The following is a 17,742-nucleotide window of genomic DNA, read 5'->3' on the forward strand; positions in this document are numbered from 1 at the left end:
GAGGTGCTCCAGTCCCCTGATCATCCTCATGGCCCTCCTCTGGACTGCTCCAACGGCTCCATGTCCTAGTGGACTCACCACACTTCTTATGGATAACAACATCTTCATTACAGCCACTGCCTCCAACTGCTAATGACCGATATGGGGAAGTGGTTTTCTTCTGGTATATTTTAAAACTGTAATTCCTGCATTTGTGGGTCAGGAAAATTTTAAAAAAAAAAAGGGATTTAACATCTAGAGAGAAAAAAATATAGTATTTTGGTTTTTGTCTTCAAATGAAGGTATCAAAACATTTCATCTCATCATTGAGAAATTCCTGAGCTATTACTGCATCCATGTTTTCCCTTCTCACAGCTATCACGATGCTCTCCACTCTCACAACAAGCAGTAGGGAATCCTTACAGCACAGCACCCCTTTTTCCCAAATAGACCAAATTAGTCTCTCAAGAACACTATATTCTCTCTGGGTAAAGTGACTTTGACCTGGTAGACACTTCCAACTTGGGAATCCTGATGATATGACCATGCAGGGTCCCACAAGGTCCACAGAATCTTCCATCCTCAAGTCCTACTGAAAGGGTGAAGAAAGTGCCCACCAACAGCAGCCAAGGCCTAGCAGTGGTGAAAAAGCACATCTGAAAACATGAACTATTGCTATTTGCTCCAATAACTATTTTTGGAGGTCCTGATCTTACTCTACACATTATGGTGAAAGGCAAGACTAAACCAAGTGGCTTGGTTAAAAGGGCTTGTAACTGTTGGACACCACAGAGAGGGCTGCCAGTTCTCACTGATGAGGCACTGACCATGTGAATGAGGCACGGATGTTCTCTCTGCCTAGCCTGGTCTGTTATCTCTGGGGGCCAAGGCATTGGCTGTTTTTGGAGATAGAGAAAGCTGGCCATTACCTTCCCCTGCCAAACTCATGAGCTGTATCTCCAGGTCCAGGGGGAAGCCACATTCCATGCAGAGGCCCTGTACAAACTGTTCCCAGGTGGCAGGGCCAATCTCCTCCAGCAGGTCAAGGAGCACTGAGACTTTTTCTTTGTGGTTGGTGATCCCATCCAGGCCATTCAGGGCCAGTCCTGGGAGGAAGCGCTGGGAGGTCGTCAGCAGCCATACAGGATGGTGGCTGAGGAACTCCACTAGCTGGGAGTGGGCACTGACTACATCCAGGTCTAGATCATCACTCTGAAATGGTGGTTAGAGGGTAGCAATGGGCATAGAAGTGAGAGATGTTCACACACGCAGCCCTGCTGTGAAGCAGCCAGCACAGCCCTTGATGACTTGATCTGCTTTTCTAGCCCTGGTCTAACTCAGAATATCCTAGTTGCCGTACTCTCACAGTGTAATGTGGACAGTCCCAGCCCAGCCATGATACAGTGCAAGGACCACAGTCCTTACCTGCACACTGCCTAACACAGCAGTACTGCGAAGGGCAGGAGCAAGCAACAGGAGTCAGTCTCTCTGGAATCAGCCAAAGAGAAGCTCTGTTGACATCTGTATCACTACAGTGGCCACGTGCCACATATGACAAGCTTCACATGCAGCAGGAGGCATGTGGAGAGACTTTAAGAGCAAGATATTTCCCTCATCAAAGGGCTCAGACAACTGTTCTTGCTGCTCCTTTTGTGGGGATGAACAACTCGTTTCTGCTTTGGTGTCAAAGTCTCTCTTCACTTTCACTTCCTTCTCACAGCAAACCTGCGCAATTACAGTGTCCTACCTGCATTGTTGTGTGGTCAGCCTCCTGTCAGTTGCCAAGTGCAAAGATAGCTTCTGCTCCATTCCCTGATGAAGAACTGAACTGCTAGCAGCAGCACTTCAGCACACCCCAACCCATGGTGCATGCCCATATGAGGTTGTCTCACTCCATGTAGATGCCTAAGGATAGTAACACAGCAGGATGCAGATAGAAAAGGACATAGACAATTACACAGACCACAGATCTAGAGCTTTGCCTTTGATCCCAGGGTCAGCTCTGGAGCTTTTCATCTCTAGGTAGCAACTTCCACTCAAACCAGCAGTGACCACAGTCTGGACATTTGAGGATCCACTACTGGTGTGATAAAAATGCAGGACTGAGCCTTGTGCCCTAAGATGCAAGTGAAGACATGCTTTACAGGAGCAGTTTAAAGGCATCACAGCTTTCCTGGTGTCACCGTCCATCCAACCTGGCCTGAACACTGTCAGGGATGGGGCAACCACAGCTTCTCTGGGCACCCTGTGCCAGCCCCTCAGCACCCTCACAGGGAAAAAATTCTACCTAAGAGCTCATCTCAATCTCCCCTATGTCAGTCTAAAGCCATCCCCCCTCGTCTTGTGTCCTGGTTTAAGCCCAGCTGATAACTCAGAACCATGCAGCTGCTCGCTCATGCCCCCCCCCCCCCCTTTTCTCCTCCCCTTTCTGGGCGAGATGGGGAGGAGAAATGAAAGAATGCATACCCCAAGGGATGAGATAAGAACAGTCCAATAACTAAAGTATAATATAATAATAATAATAATATTACTAATAATAATAATAAGGGAAATAACAAGGGGAGAGAATATAAAACTAAAAGGGGAAAGGGAAAAACCCGAGAAACCCAAGTGATGCCCAGTACAATTGCTCACCACCCACTGAGCAGCACCCAGCCTGACCCAAGCAGTGATCTAGCCCTTCCAGGTAACTCCCCCAGTTTATATACTGGTCATGATGTGCTGTGGTATGGAATACCCCTTTGGCTAGTTTGTGTCAGCTGTCCTGTCTCTGCTTCCTCCTGGCTTTTTGTGCCCCTCTTCACTGGCAGAGCATGAGGCTAAGTCCTTGGTCAGGGCAAGTGCTGCTGAGCAACAACCAAAACATAGGTGTGTTACCAACACTGTTCTCAGACTAAAAAACACAGCAGTGCACCAGCTACTAGGAAGGAGAAAGATAACTTTTACAACTGAAATACGGACATCTGGTTACTACAAACCCTTGCAAAAAGTCCCACTTCAGGTTTTGCTGAAATTGCTCAAGATGTTTGTCCTGCTTATGTTTAAGAGGATACTCCTTCACCATAACCCACCACTCTCTGTCCTCTCTCTACTGCCTCTTTGAACAGCCTTGCATGTTTATGAGACTAAGCCAGATAAATGCAGTAAAAGGATGTGAGCTGACTGAGTGCTGCAGCAGAGGATGGGGTGGAAAGGACCTCATCAGTCTTTTCTGTTCCTGCACTCCAAAAGACAAGCAGACATCCCACAAAAGCAAAGCTGGTGACACTGGATGCTCTTTTACTGATCTCTGATCCTTCAGGTCAGAACCATGTCAAAGCTGGTTATCACACAGCATTACCACATACTGCTATAACAGGGTATCACTGCAAGAAAGGCTTGTTCCAGGTTCCCATTCCAGATGAAGCTTTCAGGATGTGTTGTGTAAAAAGGGAGGCATCTCTGGGATCCACCAAAATCTGGGCAAACCCCCGCAATTTGTAAAAAGCCTCTAATGCCCATCACTCACTATTCTAACAAAAACAACATCAAAGTTCCTGGTGAAATGCTAAAATAGTTGGGCTTAACCAGGATCAGTTTTCTCCTCGGGCTATTCCCATAAATCCAAAAATTCAATTCTGAATGCCCTCCAAAGGACCCTGCAAGTTTTCATTCAAAACTTTTATTATGAAATGCATTTTATATTACCAGTTATACAAATAAAGAAGGCTAACAGTAACACATACATTAAAAACAAAGGAAGCAATGGAAGACTTAAAAAGAAAAGATTTAAACATGTCAAATTTTAACAAACTGCAAAATAGCATGGCTTCTGGCAAAAAAGAAAAAAAAAAAACAAAAAACAAAAAACCTCATTTCCCAGTAGCCTGATGAGTCAAACTTTAAGGACTTTCATTTTACATTTCCCCAGCCAAGAAAAATACCCAGAAACCTGTAGACAGCAACACCCGACTTTATTCCCCTGGTGATGTAGCACTACTACTTAATATTGAATACAAATATTGAATCATGCCAATGAACACTGGAAGCCATTCAGACAAAGACTATGAATTAATTTCATGTGAACTGATGAAAGACCCTTATTCAAGAAGTCTACACTGAGAAGTTAGATAAAAGCTCAGGCATTGCTCATAGCTCTTGTGCTACTACTGCTCTGCTAAATAAGACCATCAGAAATGATGGGCAGTGACCTACAATAAAACACCTCTGAGCTCAAAATGAAGCATAAAAACCTCCCAAGAAGAGCCAGGAAACTTTTGAGCCTTGACTCTTGGCCTCATCCTTCAGATGTAGAAACACCCTTAAAACACACTAGAAAACCACTCCTCACCTCCCCAACTCAGCATTCCCACCGTTCCCAACCACAAAAAAAAAAAAAGCAATGTCCAGCAATGCCCACAACTCCAGACAGAAACACCTGCTCGGCTTATCGGGCCTTGAGTAGGGTGTCGAGGATGGGGGAGCTCTGAGAGAACTGGGCGATGGGTGGACAGAACTGGGGTGGTTGGAGGGGACCAAGGAGTGGATGGAGCAGACCAATGAGTGGATGGAGGAGAACAGGGGTGAATGGAGGGGGACCAGACATGGATGAAAGGGACCAGAGGGGTGGATGAAGGGGGCCAGGGGTGGAAGGAGGGGACGGTGGGTGGATGGTGTTTCCACCAGACCAGAAGTTGTCACTGCACTACCAGTGCTACTCCTTTAGGGCCAAACGAGCAATTTTGTGCCTAAAAATCCCCAACATCATCCTTGACAGGCTCCCATACATCACTTCAGTTAGGAAAAGCTGTGATACTGGTGAGACCAACCCATTAGGCCTTAGCTGAAATAACTTTACTTTTTTGCATGAGTATGACTTAGCACCTAAATGTGACTGCTCACTCAACACGGGACCCCTCTGAGGGCTGGAACCTGCCCCTGAGTGGGCATGATAAACAATGCATCAGAATTTGACCTGTAAACGGCTTGAATCTACTTCTGTAAACTGCTTCTAAGCAGGGAAAGCCTAATGTTAACATCCCTAATGTTAACAATTTGAACAAAGAAATAAGCAAATAAAGAAATAATACTACTAAAGCTAAAAGGTAACCAAAAGACTGTTGTAGCCCTAACCCAAGTGTGCAGGAGGATGAGAGAACTACAGTTATATAACTTACTGAATTGTCTGTGTGCATGCTTCAGATAAAATTGTATCAGGATGAGAACGTAGTCTCTCTGAAATTTACTGTGCTTTGGAGACATGTACGGAGGTTTGAACCGCACGTGCTCCCGGCACCAACAAAGTGAATTGATTTCTTTGAATCACTGGTTTGATCCCAGCACCGGGGAGCAAAAGGCATCTCCATGAACGCATCCAACCTTAGCCCTGGACGCGGAAAAGCAAAAACCGCGGCCACACCAGCCCGCCCCGCACTCTGAGCGCTCACGGGGCGCTCCTGCTCCAGCCGCGGCACTCACCGCCGCGCTGTCCGTCGGTCACAGCGGCAGCGCGGTCCACTTCAAAACAGAAGCAGCCTGACGGCATCGGCTCCGTGCCAGGCTCGGCGACCGCCGCCTTCCTCAGCTCCGCTCCTGGCATGGGGCTGTGCCGTCATGTCGGGGCGGGGGTGCGGCGAGGGGCGGAGGTGAAGGTAGTGGAGGCGAAGGCGAGGCGCGGCTGGGCTCAGTGTCTGCCCGGCCCGGCGCTGCGCCGCCGTTTCGCGGTGGTACCGTCTGGGGTCTGCTGGACGCTTCCCTCCTTCCCCCCTCAGCAGAGCCCCTGCTCTCTGTGCGAGGGCAGCCGGCTGGTGCAGCCCCAGTGGGTCACCACTGAGCGGGCCCCAGCAGGTGTCTTTGGCTGGCACGGCAAGGCACCTCTAAGGGCAAAAACAAGGTGGTGTTTTTTTCCCTGCCATTTCTTTTTTATTAATGCTCGTCACTCCACTGGAATGTCAGGAGGACTTGACAGGCTTGACAGAAGCCAGTTCCCATAGAATTAAGCAGGCATTGCCATGCAGAGAGGGGACGTGTCACCTCAGTATCGGTGGCTTTAGAGCAAGAGGGAGCACAGACAAACCTTTAGCTGGTACTGAAAAAGCCGGCAGAGACAGCATGGGGACAGGGTGGGAAGAGAGGTGAGAAGGTGCCCGCTATACCAGGGCTTCTTCAAGGCTACCACTGGCCCTGCTATGGTGTCACTGTGAAAGCTGCAGTGTCATGGACACAGCTGGTTGAGACTCAGCAAGATAAAGCTTCCTTGGCTGCCATGGAGCAACCTGTAACCTCAGCCCACTCCGTGTGCCATAGTCTGCTCCTCCATCAGCCTTGGCACCAAGTCCACTGAACAGATGTTAAACACAGCTGTTGTAGGAAGCAGGAAGTGCTGGGGAGGTCAGAGGCTCATTCCCCAGGGAGGACACCCATGGCAGTGTGGGGAGAGCAACCACCATGCCCCGGGAGCTCAAGAAACCAAGGCTGTCCTGTTGCCAGCTTCATAGGACTCTTTCCAGAAGCCCCAGCTTTAATACAGGTTTGTGTGTGTCCTGGGTTCAGCAGTAGCAGTCATGTTTCTCCTTCTTGGTAGCTGGTGCAGTGCAGTGTTTTGACTTTCGGCCTGGGAACAGAGCTGATAACAAGGATGTTTTGGTTTGGTCAAGGAGTTTGTGAGCCTCACGCCCTGCCAGGGAGGAGGGGAAGCCAGGAGGAAGCAGAGAGAGGACACCTGACCCAAGCTAGCCAAAGAGGTATTCCATACCACAGCACGTCATGCCCAGGATGTAACTGGGAGTTAGCCAGAAGGGCTGGGGGACTGCAGGGTTGGAGGAGGTATCGGTGGGTGCTTGGTCTGGTGGGGTGGGGCGAGTTATCGGTTGGCTGTTGCTGAGGTGTTGTATTCTCTTCCATTGTTATTTCTTTTATCATTATTGGTGGTATCAGTAGTGATCTGTGTTATACCTTAGTTACTAAACTGTTCTTATCTCAACCCATGGGAGTTGCATTCTTTTCGATTCTCCTCTCCGTCCCTCTGGGAGTAGGGGGAGGGAAAGAAGGGGAGGGGGGAGTGAGTTGTCTGGCTGGGTTTAAACCACAACAGTGTGGAAGGAGAACATCATCCTCTGCCTTTGTTAACGTGATCACTGCTACAGCCTTAGGTGTGCTGTCTAAGATCTCTTCTAAGTGAAGAGACAAATATAAAACAAGGAAGCATGAATTGGTACATGAAAATAACAGGCACTTCAAATAAATTGTTGGAAGAAAGAGGAACCTCCTGTCTAACTGGACTCCTGCTCTTCTGATCTTTTTGGCTTCCTTATAATTTTATTTGCTTTTCTCAAGTTTGTTCCCATCGTCTCAACAACATGGGCATCGCAGTTTATCTGGAGCTCTACAAAGAGTACAGGCTGTGTAAAAAAAGCACCCAGGGTGCGAGATCTCCGTTAATGTACTGCACTGCACTGTCAGTTCACATCCATTTACATTTTTTCAGCTACACCCAGGTCTTTTAGTATAACTGGTTCTGAGTTTACTTGGAGTTTGGTAATGTCACTGGAGTTGTCAAAATCAGGAGCCTCTTGGCTCATAGTAGAAATGAAACCCAGGATCAACACAAAAGATGCTACATTTCCAAAATGTAATAACAAAGATGCCAGAAGGTAAGCAAAGCCCATTTCTGCTGCCTCCCCTGAGTGCTAATCCAGAGCCCATGCACTTCAACAGTCCAAGCCTTACTCCTAAGCACTCAAGTCCTTAAAGATTCCGGAAAAGTAATGTGCATAGAAGTGCAGAATTCAAGATTGTTGTAGAGGAAAGGTTCCACGGAAGTACAATTGCACAAAAACTGGAGCATTTATTATGAAAAGGAAAGAAAATTAAACTGAAACTCATTTAAATCAGCTCATCTTTTAACTGGTTCACACATGATCTTCCTGTTTGTACACAAGTTCCTGGGCTCCTTTAAGAAGAGATCAGCTTTATAATGTATTCTGAAGAAAATCAAGAAGCAAATGATTTGGGAAGCTAAAGTCAAGTTGTACAATTATGTATCCCTAAAAAGGGAGGATAAAAGAGAAAAGTATTATATTAGTTTATGTCACACTCCCAAGAAGGGCTTTGAGATCCAGGTATTCCTAAACTCTGCTTACCTTTCTTGTGATGATCTCAGGATTTCTGATCTCAAATAGATGAAGCCCTTTGCTGTTCATCAGTGAAGTCAAAGCTGGTTCGATCCCTATGGAATCAGTAAACCAATGCAGTTACAGGTACAGCCATCCTGGTTTGCTACCTTTTCTGCCTCTTGCCAAAAACTAATTGTGCCTCAATGCCCCACAACCTTCAGCCTGACAGAAGACTTACTTTTCCTTTGTCCCAGCCATTTACAAAAGGTTCCCAATTCCCCAAGTGAATCCAGCAGAAATTTACTTTAGTAATGTGGTCCCCCAAAGCTGTCAGGGTTATTGATGTATTTTTTCACGCTTAGGTTTAGGAGACACTTTAATGGAGTAGGCCAGCACTTCCCCAAAGGGAAAACTCACTTGAAATCACTTCTGGGATCCCAACAACTGAGATCATTGTCTGCAGGAAGTTTCTTATGGATGGGTCATTCTAAAAGCCAGAAAATTCATAAACAACAGGTTTTAAATACATCATTTTGCCACAGGTGGCCTGGAGAATACTTTCTTAGGACTTACCTCACTTGGATCAGCTGTGCAGTTAAAGACTTTAAACTCTACCCTGAAGGGAAGGACAAAAAGGAGGGGGGGAAATCATTGCGGGCTGCAGAGATCCTGTTATGCTGCTCTCAGATACAGGCTAAAAGAGGCAGAGAACAGCCCACCACGCCCCCCACCCCCACCCCCGCCCCCGCCAGAGACCACAGTACCAACCTGGAGTCCAAAGGGTGCAAAATTAGTTTCTTTTCTGCATAGGCAGCTTGGATGGTGACTGTGATTTCCTGCACAAAGATGAACAGCAGGGTTGAGACGTAGCTTATCTTGCCTTACAGCAGCAAGTTGCATTTGGTCATTTTGGTTTACTTTTTATGACCCAGAGTTCAACACCCTTCTGGCTTTACCTCCAGATATTACTAGAGCAGGTCCTCATTTTCCTTCTCTATTGGCAGTGAACTCCTCCCTGATGCCCACAGCCTCAGCCTGCGGTGTTCTATATTGGCTTATTCACAGGACTGATGCTTTTGCCATTTTGTGAACCAAATCCTCTGCTTATGCAGGAAGGAAATGGTTATATAGGATGACGTTTCCAAATGACCATCCAGTTCAACACAAAGATCATCAGATAGAATGTGCAGAGAACAGCCACGGATACTACAAGTAGCCTTCCTATAGTGTTTGCATTTATAACCACACTAAAAAAGAAGGCAATCTCTGAATTCTGGCCATTTAGGATTGTTTTCTTGCTTCTGCCTGTATGCAAACATTCATTTAAAAGGAGCATTTTGTGATCCAGGAGGCTGGCAGGCCAGGAGCAGATCACATCCTGAGAGGCACGGTTTTGGGCACCACCTCTAGTTCAGTAGTTTCCTACCAGAAATTAGTTTCAAGAGATCACCTGAAGCAGAAAGACCAGCCATGAACGTTTCCCTGGAATATTCTGCTAGTGTGGGATGCTTGCAGAAGGCAGGAGAGAACTGTACTCAATTACAGTTTAAGCCTTTAAATTGAAGAGGCCAGTCTACCCTCAGGCAGGGATTTGTTTTTATGCAGTGTTTAGTGTCCATACCAGCCCATAATTACAAGGCTGGACAGACATACTGCTTTCTTGTGATGTTACCCATGACAGCAAGGCTGTTCGCATTTCTTTTTTCTGCCTGCTTAGATTCAGTATAAAGGAGTTTGGTGTAAAACACAGTGTAAGCAGGAACTTTCATACAGGCATATATAGTGGAAAAGGTTATATTTTGAGATTCGCATTCTCCAGAGTGGTACCTTCATGTCAGAGAGAACCATCCTCTCAGCAGGGGCCAGAGCTAGAATTTGGGAATGAGGAAGTCTGAAGTTTCAAAATAAATACATTCCCATGGTGCCTTCATTCTCTCCTAAAATACCTCAGCTAAAGGGTTTCACTGTGTCTGGTACAGGTTAAGGGGGGCTCATCAGAGCTTTCTGCTGCTTTTACCACCTTGCACACCAGTGATGGTCTAGCCTAATAGGGGAAGGCACTGAGCCAGCACGATTGCTGTCATCGTTCCCACCTTTAGTTGTTGAGGGAAGAGATGGGAGTGTTAAAAGTAACCCATATGCTTTCTCCACCTCCCAGGGTTTAGCCACCCACCCCTCCCAAGGTCTTCACAGTCAGGAGAAGCAAGAACTGACCTTCTCCATGTACAGAACCATCAGGGACTCTTCTCCCATGAGAAGGGTGCTGACCTCCACTGCTACCAAGGACTTCACGACTGTTCCTTCAGGCTGAACAGAGATTTGGGGATGGGCAAGACTCCATACCCTGGCCACAGAGTCATTATAGGAGGTGCCTTGAAAAATCTGGTCAAGTGAGGAGCAACAGAAGAGTCAGGCTTTTTCCCGGTTTCATGCCAATTTGCCACAGAAGTGCATCCCTTCTGTAGTCCCCAGTTTTTCCTCCAGCTCACAGTAATTCAGCTGGGTTGGAGGGAAGCTGTGCCAGCTTGGAGGGTGAAGAAATCCTTGCAAGGCACAGTTTCTCCATCAGTCCCTGGTTTTCCCCATGAGGCCCACCCAAGATTCAAGTTGTCAAGGGAAGGACACTGTTGTTACAGTGCATCAGAATCTATTTGAAAAGTTCTTCATTTGACATAAACCACTTTGAATAAGACCAAAATTACCATCTGCACCACATTCCGCCGTGCTTCCGTATCTTCCATTTCAAACAGCGCCTTCAGAAACAAACCAGAAACAGGTTGCAGAAAGGCACAAGAGAGGTTATGGTCAGCCCTGATGCAGGCTGGATGGCCAGAATGACTTGTGGCCAGGTCAGAGGCATGGCTAAGTTCCCCCTGAGCTCACTCCTTGGCTACCTCAGTACTCCCACAGAGAACCACATCACTTTGCAGTTCAGAAGGCATGTTTTCTACCAGCTGGTGTTACTGCTCTAAGGTATAACACCGCGTGGTAGCATATTCTTGCTAAGAAGGCACAAATTTCTGACCAGGATCACATGTAGTGACTGACTATAGATTTCTGTCTTCTACAGAAACTAACCCTCACCAAAAAAAAACAGTATTTAGGGAATTTTTTACTGTCTCACCACAATGCGATGTAAGGAGGGAACCACCCCTGAAATCACCTGCAACTCCTCTCCTCTGATGGTCAATTCCAGGCGCTTGTCTAAGAAAGCTGCCGAAGCCAGAGAGTTGAGGATGTGTTCAGACAGCCAGAAATAAAGCATCCGGGACTCAGTCAGCAACGACGGGGAGAAAACAGAGTCAGTGAAGACATCGGAGTAGTTCTTGTACAGGACAAGGCCCTTTAAAGGGAAGCAAGCATGTTAGTCACCTCAAGCAGCTGGCAGACAGGGCAAGGTGTCAATACCTGCATTTCCATTGCAAGGTGAAGGCTGGACCTGGAGCAGAGCACAGGCTGTGTGCCCGGGTAAAAGACTGGCATCAGGCCATGCTGCAAATGCAGATACAGCCCATGCTCTGCATGACAGCAAGGGACCAGCCACTCACAGCCCTCCTGCAAACATCATCCCCAGAAAACCTTTGGTCTCTGAGCAGCATGGGTTACTTTACCTTGTGGTGGGATTCTAGGTAATTTGCTTTTATTAAAGGAACTGATGCAAGGGAGATATCGACGCTGATACCTTCATCCCGGACAAAATTTTCTGCAGGAAGAAAACACCAAAACCTCACACCACAATGTGACTGTGGGCACAGCATGTGGCAGTCACTTCTAGGACTTGCTGCAGAAGGTGATTGGGAGTTACAAAAGGACATGGAGATGTCTCTTCATCAGGGACTGTAGTGACAGGACAAGGGGCAATGGGTTTAAACTTAAACAGGGGAGATTTATGTATACTGAAGAATTTTTTTACTATGGGAGTGGTGAGACATTGGAACAAGATGCCCTAGGAAGTTATGAATGCTCCATCCCTGCCAGTGTGTAAGGCCAGGTCGGACAGGGCTTGGAGCAACCTGCTCTAGTGGAAGGTGTCCCTGTCCATGGCAGGGGGTTGGAACTTTTCCATTCTAGGATTCTATGATGGGACTGAGGGACCCCATTCTTTTGGGTGCTAGTGCTGGGTCCTGCTACTGCCCAATGACTCACTTGGAAATGGTGGAAACTACTCTCAGTTTTACATTCCTTTTTTTTTTTTTTCACATTCCACGTCCTTTTCCCTGATATTTGGGACTGGGAACCATGGGAAAATCATCAGCAGGCATATACAGATGCTGTAATATCTCAGCCTCAATACTCCAATGCATGTTCCTGTGCTAGCTAACATCAGTCCTTCTGCAGTTGTTCCACACCTCTGGTCATTACATGATGAAGGAGAAATACCTCATTCATGAACTGAGGTATTTCATGTCTTTCAACCAGGGCAATCACCCTTATAAATCAACCTGATACAGAAAAATTCAAACCAAAACGTTGCTAAGGTTTATTTTGCCTTTGTCTGAGGGCTTGGGATCCCACATACAGTTTCAAAGGATTTTTTTGATGGATGTAGCTATTGCCCTGCTGGGGCTCCTGAAAAAGAAAGCAGAAAACCCAAGGACGTTTACCTGCTAAATCATGTACAAAATTTGCCAGCACCTGGGCAAGAAAATTGATTTCGTTGCACACCTACAAGAGGAAAAGAAGGGGGTTAGGACTTCAGGTTGTGGAGCAGAGCTGGGCCTCATGGTGAGACCTGAGGGCTGTTTTTCAGTCCAGCAACATCCAAGATTCCAGCATCATTACAACCTCTGACCCCATCCAAGCTGGGGTGGCAGCAGGTTTTGTGGATTCTATTTATTTGTCTTATTTTTGCAAACACTAAAATGCTATTCCCATTATGTTGTGTGCATATGTGAGCAGAGGAGTGTGTGGCAAACTGACCTTTCCTCCATCCACAGCCAGTGTCTGATCTTACCTCACTCTTGAGAACAAACTTCAAAGTGAAAGAGATGAAATCCGTGAAGAGCTGCTTCAGCCAGCCCGGTCTGCACATAACATGAGCATGGTCAGGGATCACTCACCCCAGGGTGAGTGTTGCTTGGGCTGAAGCACATGGGGACCAGCAGCCGGGCAAGTGAAGCCTGATTTTGAAGGGGAACAGACTCACTCCTTGTCTCCTTGCAGGTGAAGCATGAGTTTGTGGAAAGTCAGGTAGCAGTCCGAGGCATCAGCAGCCACTTGGTCCTTCTGGCACACTGCATGGGACGAAAGAAAAGAAAAAATAGCTGATTTGCTACCAAGACAAGGAGGACAAGTGCACTTTGCAGACCCTGCAGACCTGGAGCAGGGCATCACTGCAGAGGGGCAGCCAATGTCCCCCACACCTCCCAGGCCATGTTTCCAAAAGATACAGGACCCTGCAAAGCTGGGCCTAATGAGGTACCTTGGACCTGGATGGAGGGTAAACTGCTGAGCTGGTTTACCAAGCACCCTTCTTCGCACTTCATTTGGATACCAGCTCTTTTGTTGTTTCCTAACATAACCCAAGAGAACATGGCAAGTATGTACAACCCACAGACTAGAGCAGGGAGGGAATTTGCATTGTAGTGCAAAACATTAGAAAATTGCAGTATACTGTCATCAAGACCTTCACGCTGCTCTCCCCCTGGACCTTACCAGGAAAATGTATTTTGAGGCCCATGTGATAACCCACATTCCTCTCATCCTTTGTGGAGGTTTGCCTCTGTCCCTTTCTAGTCTAGGTCTACTGACTTTCTCAAGAAATAGGCTTTGCAGAAATTTTTTATACCAGCTGCTTCTGCTTGATCCATTAAAATTACGAGCTGAGGGCCATGTCGTCTCCTGTCCTGTGTACACAGGATGACGAGAGACCCACTTGAGGCTCCAGCTGTGACCCGTTCCCCACAGAGGTGAGCAGAGCCAATCGCCCAGACCTTCCTGTTACTCTGGAGGAAGCACACACACCAAGACCCTTGCAGTCTGCAATCCCCAGCTGTTACTTACTCAGCTTAATGTTTATCTGGAGGTCAATGGAAGACTCGATTTCAAAATCAACTGAATGAAAAAGCTGCAAACTGTAATGGCAGAAGAGAGAACATTTAGCAACCTGAATGCTAAACGGGATGCATCTTCTCCCTGATCCCCTGACAGCCGCAGGGTGGGGTTTGTAACACTTTTCACATCAGTCACATTAGTGTAAAACCCCAACATGCAGCAGCACATTCAGATACTCTGGTTTCAAATCGTTGCAAACCACTGCCTTAGCAGCACTCGGACCAGGAGCATTAAACCTCTTTTTTCCACCACTCAAAGTACATAGAGCAGCAAAGGGGAGGGAAGAACTTTTATGCTTTGGTCATTTGTCTCCTCAAGCAGGGGGTGATGATAAGGACAGAAAGGCAGAAAGCAGAATGAGAAGAGCAGTGATAGGGCTGAGCAACACTGCTAGTGTATAAAATCTTTTCTCATGTAGGCATAAGCAGCATTGCCATCCAAGAGAGCCAGAGGAGTGCAGCCCCTCAACGGTGACGCATGCCTGTGGGTAGCAGCATGAGAGGGGGTGTGGCGCCCGGCAGCAACCAGCCCCATGGTACTTACAACCAGGTCCCAGCATAGCCGTAGTTCAGGGTCCCTTTGAAGAAGGCTGTCACATTTTTAATGGCAATGTGAATGGCATCGTTCTCCTTGAGCTCCACCTCACTCTGCTCGATGGATAAGTCATTTACCTGTATGCTAGAAACAACAAAAACCTGGTTTGTCACCATCCCCAAGGCTGCTTTCTGTGACCAGGTGAGACAGGTCTGCTAATGAGGACTGGGGGTCCCTAAGGGGCCTCTGGCAACCCTTGGAAGCTTTTGCAAATAACAGGGGTAGCGCCACGCACAGGTACGACAGTGATTTTGCTCAGCCTGGGTGCGCTGCTGCTCCCTGTCGATAGTCAGGGGTGAAGCAAGGGGAATGCTTTAAACAGGAAACAGAGGACTGCGCTGCAGAAACAGCCCTGTTTTCACAGAATCCCGTCCTGGTTTGTGTTGAAAGGGACCATAAAGCTCATCCAGTTCCAGCCCCCTATCACGGGCAGGGACACCTTCCACTAGACCAGGTTGCTCCAAGCCCCGTCCAAGCTGGCCTTGGACACTGCCAGGGATGGGGCAGCCACAGCTTTTCTGGGCAACCTGTGCCAGGGCCTCACCACCCTCACAGGGAAGAACTTCTGCCTAAGAGCTCATCTCAGTCTCCCCTCTGTCAGGTTAAAGCCATTCCCCTTGTCCTGTCCCTACAGGTCCTTGTCCAAAGCTCCTCTCCAGGTTTCTTGTAGACCCTTTAGGCACTGGAAGCTGCTCTAAGGTCACCCTGGAGCAGATGCTGTTCAGGCTGTGCAAGCCCAGCTCTCTCAGCATGTTTCATTGCACTGCTCTCTGTTCACAGCAGACACAGCAGGAAATCCATCCTGTGTTTGCATCAGTGCATTTGTTAACCCAAATCAGCAGCCTGAACCTCAACATCCAAATTGTCTGCAAGGTGCAGATCAGAAAGTGGATCTGTCCCAGTTCAGACCTTTGCTTTCACCAGGAATTGCTGGATCAAAGATCCCCCCGAGGCCAGTTCTGGTCCCCTCCGTCAGCCCGCACCTATGCTGGCATGGTGATGCAGAGACACTCACTTGGTCAGCCCATAAGCCACCTTGCCGAGGAGCCGCATGGACCTTTCCCCAGTGATATTTGGGAACTTGGCATTTCTGAATGCTGCTTGAATGACCTGTGCTGTTTCCTGATTCACTGTTGGAACAAAAGGGCAAAGATATCAAACTGCAACCTGTCCTGGCTGCAAAGCCGAGTCAGCACCTTGGGTTAAAGCTCTACAGGAGAGTTTCAATCAAGGCATTCCCATTAGATTAAGGAAGCACGAGGAGTAGTTTCAGAGCATAATAAACACAAAACCAACAACAAACCTGACTTTAAGAGCTGGTGGCAGCTGGCGATAGCCACATGTGGGCTGGACAGTGACCAGCCAGGCTGTTCCCAGGGAATCAAGCCCAGCTTTCACACACCTCACTTGCACCTTAGGGCAGACTTACACTGCACAGACTGTTGACTTTTTCACTCTGGTGCTCTGCTCTGTTGCTGTTTGCTTGTATTGTAGCCAGCTGTTGGGTCTCCAGAGGAAAACTTCTGAGATTCAAGTTTCTGTACCCATTTTTGTAATGTTATCCATCCAATTCCAGCTTGGCATCAGGCACGAGCCTGTACTGGACTTTTTCCTTGCAGAAATACCCTCTCTGAGTTCAGCCGAGCATCCTTCCCTATATGTCCCACTGTTGGAGGGGATAGGACAGAGCTGCTCCCACTCTTTGCACGAGCTCTGATTATTCTTCTTCCACCTGCAGAACCCCCAGAGCCTTGCACAGAAACCCCAGTAGCAGAGAACCCTTGTTTCTCCCCTTCTGTACTCCTGCCCCAAGTGAAGTGAGAAATCAAACACACATTTGCTCTAGGTCTTCCATCACACCAGCTCCCAGTGACTAACATTGGTAAAAGTTTGGGCTGTGGAGAGGGCTTGGGGATTATTTTCTAGCTCCTTTGAGAAGTTGTGCCTATTGAGTTCAGGTGCCCATGCTTTAACCAGTGCTCCCAGGCAGGTATTAATACATCTTGTGGGATAAACAGTTTCCACAAGAGCCAGGTAAGCAAGAAACACACTTCCTTGACTGCTCTATCACTAACTTGCAGTTGGGAGTGGGGAAGTGCAGCCTGTACAGCAGGTACTTACGCAGCAACGCAGCGGGCTTGGTCATCCTGCAGACGATCCCTGTGACACTGTAAGGGAAGGGCCCGAACTCACAGGCTGCTGACACGTGGACAAGCACTAGTAAGATCCTGAAGGTCCCCAGCCTCATCCTGCCAGCCTAGAGCTCCAGCCAGAGCAGAGAGCACCGACGAGATCGACTGCTTCTTGACCGTGGCAAAGGCTGCTTTCATACCTCCGAGCAGTGCTCATTCAAAGCAGGACATGACCTCCTTCCTCCAGTTATCAAAACTCATCACACATTTCCTAATGTTCCTATAGTTTCCTTAACACTCTTCAAGACACACGCTGCCTTCCTCCCACAGCAGGCACTTGGGCTGCAGGACTTGGCTCCTGCCAAGACTGTTTTAGCTCAGGACATGCACGCATCAAAGCAAGTAGAGAAAGCTGCAGGGGGATGGAGATTAGAAGGGGATGAAGGGAGCCTCATGCTCTGCCTCCAGCTAGTTCATCATTTGCTCTTCATACAGAAATATTCTGTAGTTTGCATTCCTGCAGTAACTTCATAGAATCCAAGGCTGGTTTGGGTTGGAAGGGACATTAAAGCTCATCCAGTTCCAACGCCTGCCACAGGCAAGGACACCTTCCACTGGAGCGGGATGCTCCAAGCCCTGTCCAGCCTGGCCTTGAACGCTGTCAGGGATGGGGCAGCCACAGCTTCTCTGGGCACCCTGTGCCCTCACAGGGAAGATTTTGTTTTTCCCAGCAAAGCCCTGTTTGAATGGTACCTCTGTTATCCACTGCTTCCCCTTCCACTGTGAGGAAATTGAGGTGTGCTCCTGGGAAGGGGTCTCCTCCTGCTACTGCTGCTGGGTGAATGCACATATCCAACATCTCTAGAGAGCCCCAGGACCACAGGACTTGG

General features: G+C 47.8%; 2 protein-coding genes across 3 annotated transcripts in view; both read right to left on the bottom strand.

The window, feature by feature from the left end:
- The window catches only part of NLRC5 (NLR family CARD domain containing 5), a gene marked incomplete at its 5' end in the record, with an annotated part of 42,832 nt that extends 41,629 nt beyond the window's left edge, over positions 1-1,203 (bottom strand). The window contains 1 exon segment of the mRNA XM_061445304.1: positions 909-1,203. Within this exon segment, the coding sequence (XP_061301288.1) occupies positions 909-1,203 (295 nt within the window).
- Positions 1,204-7,558: 6,355 nt separating this feature from the next.
- Positions 7,559-17,061, bottom strand: CETP (cholesteryl ester transfer protein). 2 transcript variants are annotated; one of them, XM_061445405.1, is made up of 16 exons: positions 16,842-17,060; positions 15,736-15,850; positions 14,670-14,804; positions 14,076-14,146; positions 13,219-13,306; positions 13,027-13,096; positions 12,677-12,737; positions 11,684-11,775; positions 11,236-11,415; positions 10,775-10,825; positions 10,287-10,454; positions 8,841-8,908; positions 8,646-8,688; positions 8,490-8,559; positions 8,100-8,185; positions 7,559-8,003 (listed from the first exon to the last, which is right to left on the bottom strand). In XM_061445405.1, exons 1-16 carry the CDS (start codon positions 16,966-16,968, stop codon positions 7,929-7,931), a joined length of 1,500 nt encoding a protein of 499 aa, XP_061301389.1. In that variant the 5' UTR covers positions 16,969-17,060; the 3' UTR covers positions 7,559-7,928. The 2 variants fall into 2 exon arrangements, with proteins under 2 accessions (XP_061301389.1, XP_061301390.1); XM_061445406.1 differs by lacking the exon at positions 11,236-11,415 and having other exon boundaries at positions 16,842-17,061.
- Positions 17,062-17,742: the final 681 nt, after the last annotated feature.

The sequence above is a fragment of the Pezoporus flaviventris genome, unplaced genomic scaffold, assembly GCF_033815535.1.
Source record: "Pezoporus flaviventris isolate CSIRO_AGI_PZ_B2104156 unplaced genomic scaffold, CSIRO_AGI_Pfla_v1 ptg000004l, whole genome shotgun sequence".
Taxonomy (NCBI): domain Eukaryota; kingdom Metazoa; phylum Chordata; class Aves; order Psittaciformes; family Psittacidae; genus Pezoporus; species Pezoporus flaviventris.

What these genes read in the sequence shown, in the direction of transcription:
- CETP (XM_061445405.1), bottom strand. Translation starts at nt 16,968, where the DNA reads ATGAGGCTGGGGACCTTCAGGATCTTACTAGTGCTTGTCCACGTGTCA. An exon ending in AGTTTGTTCTCAAGAGTGAG is followed by an intron (nt 12,738 to 13,026) that starts GTAAGATCAGAC and finishes TTCCTCTTGTAG; the next exon opens with GTGTGCAACGAAATCAATTT. An exon ending in TTGCACCCTTTGGACTCCAG is followed by an intron (nt 8,689 to 8,840) that starts GTTGGTACTGTG and finishes CCTTCCCTTCAG; the next exon opens with GGTAGAGTTTAAAGTCTTTA.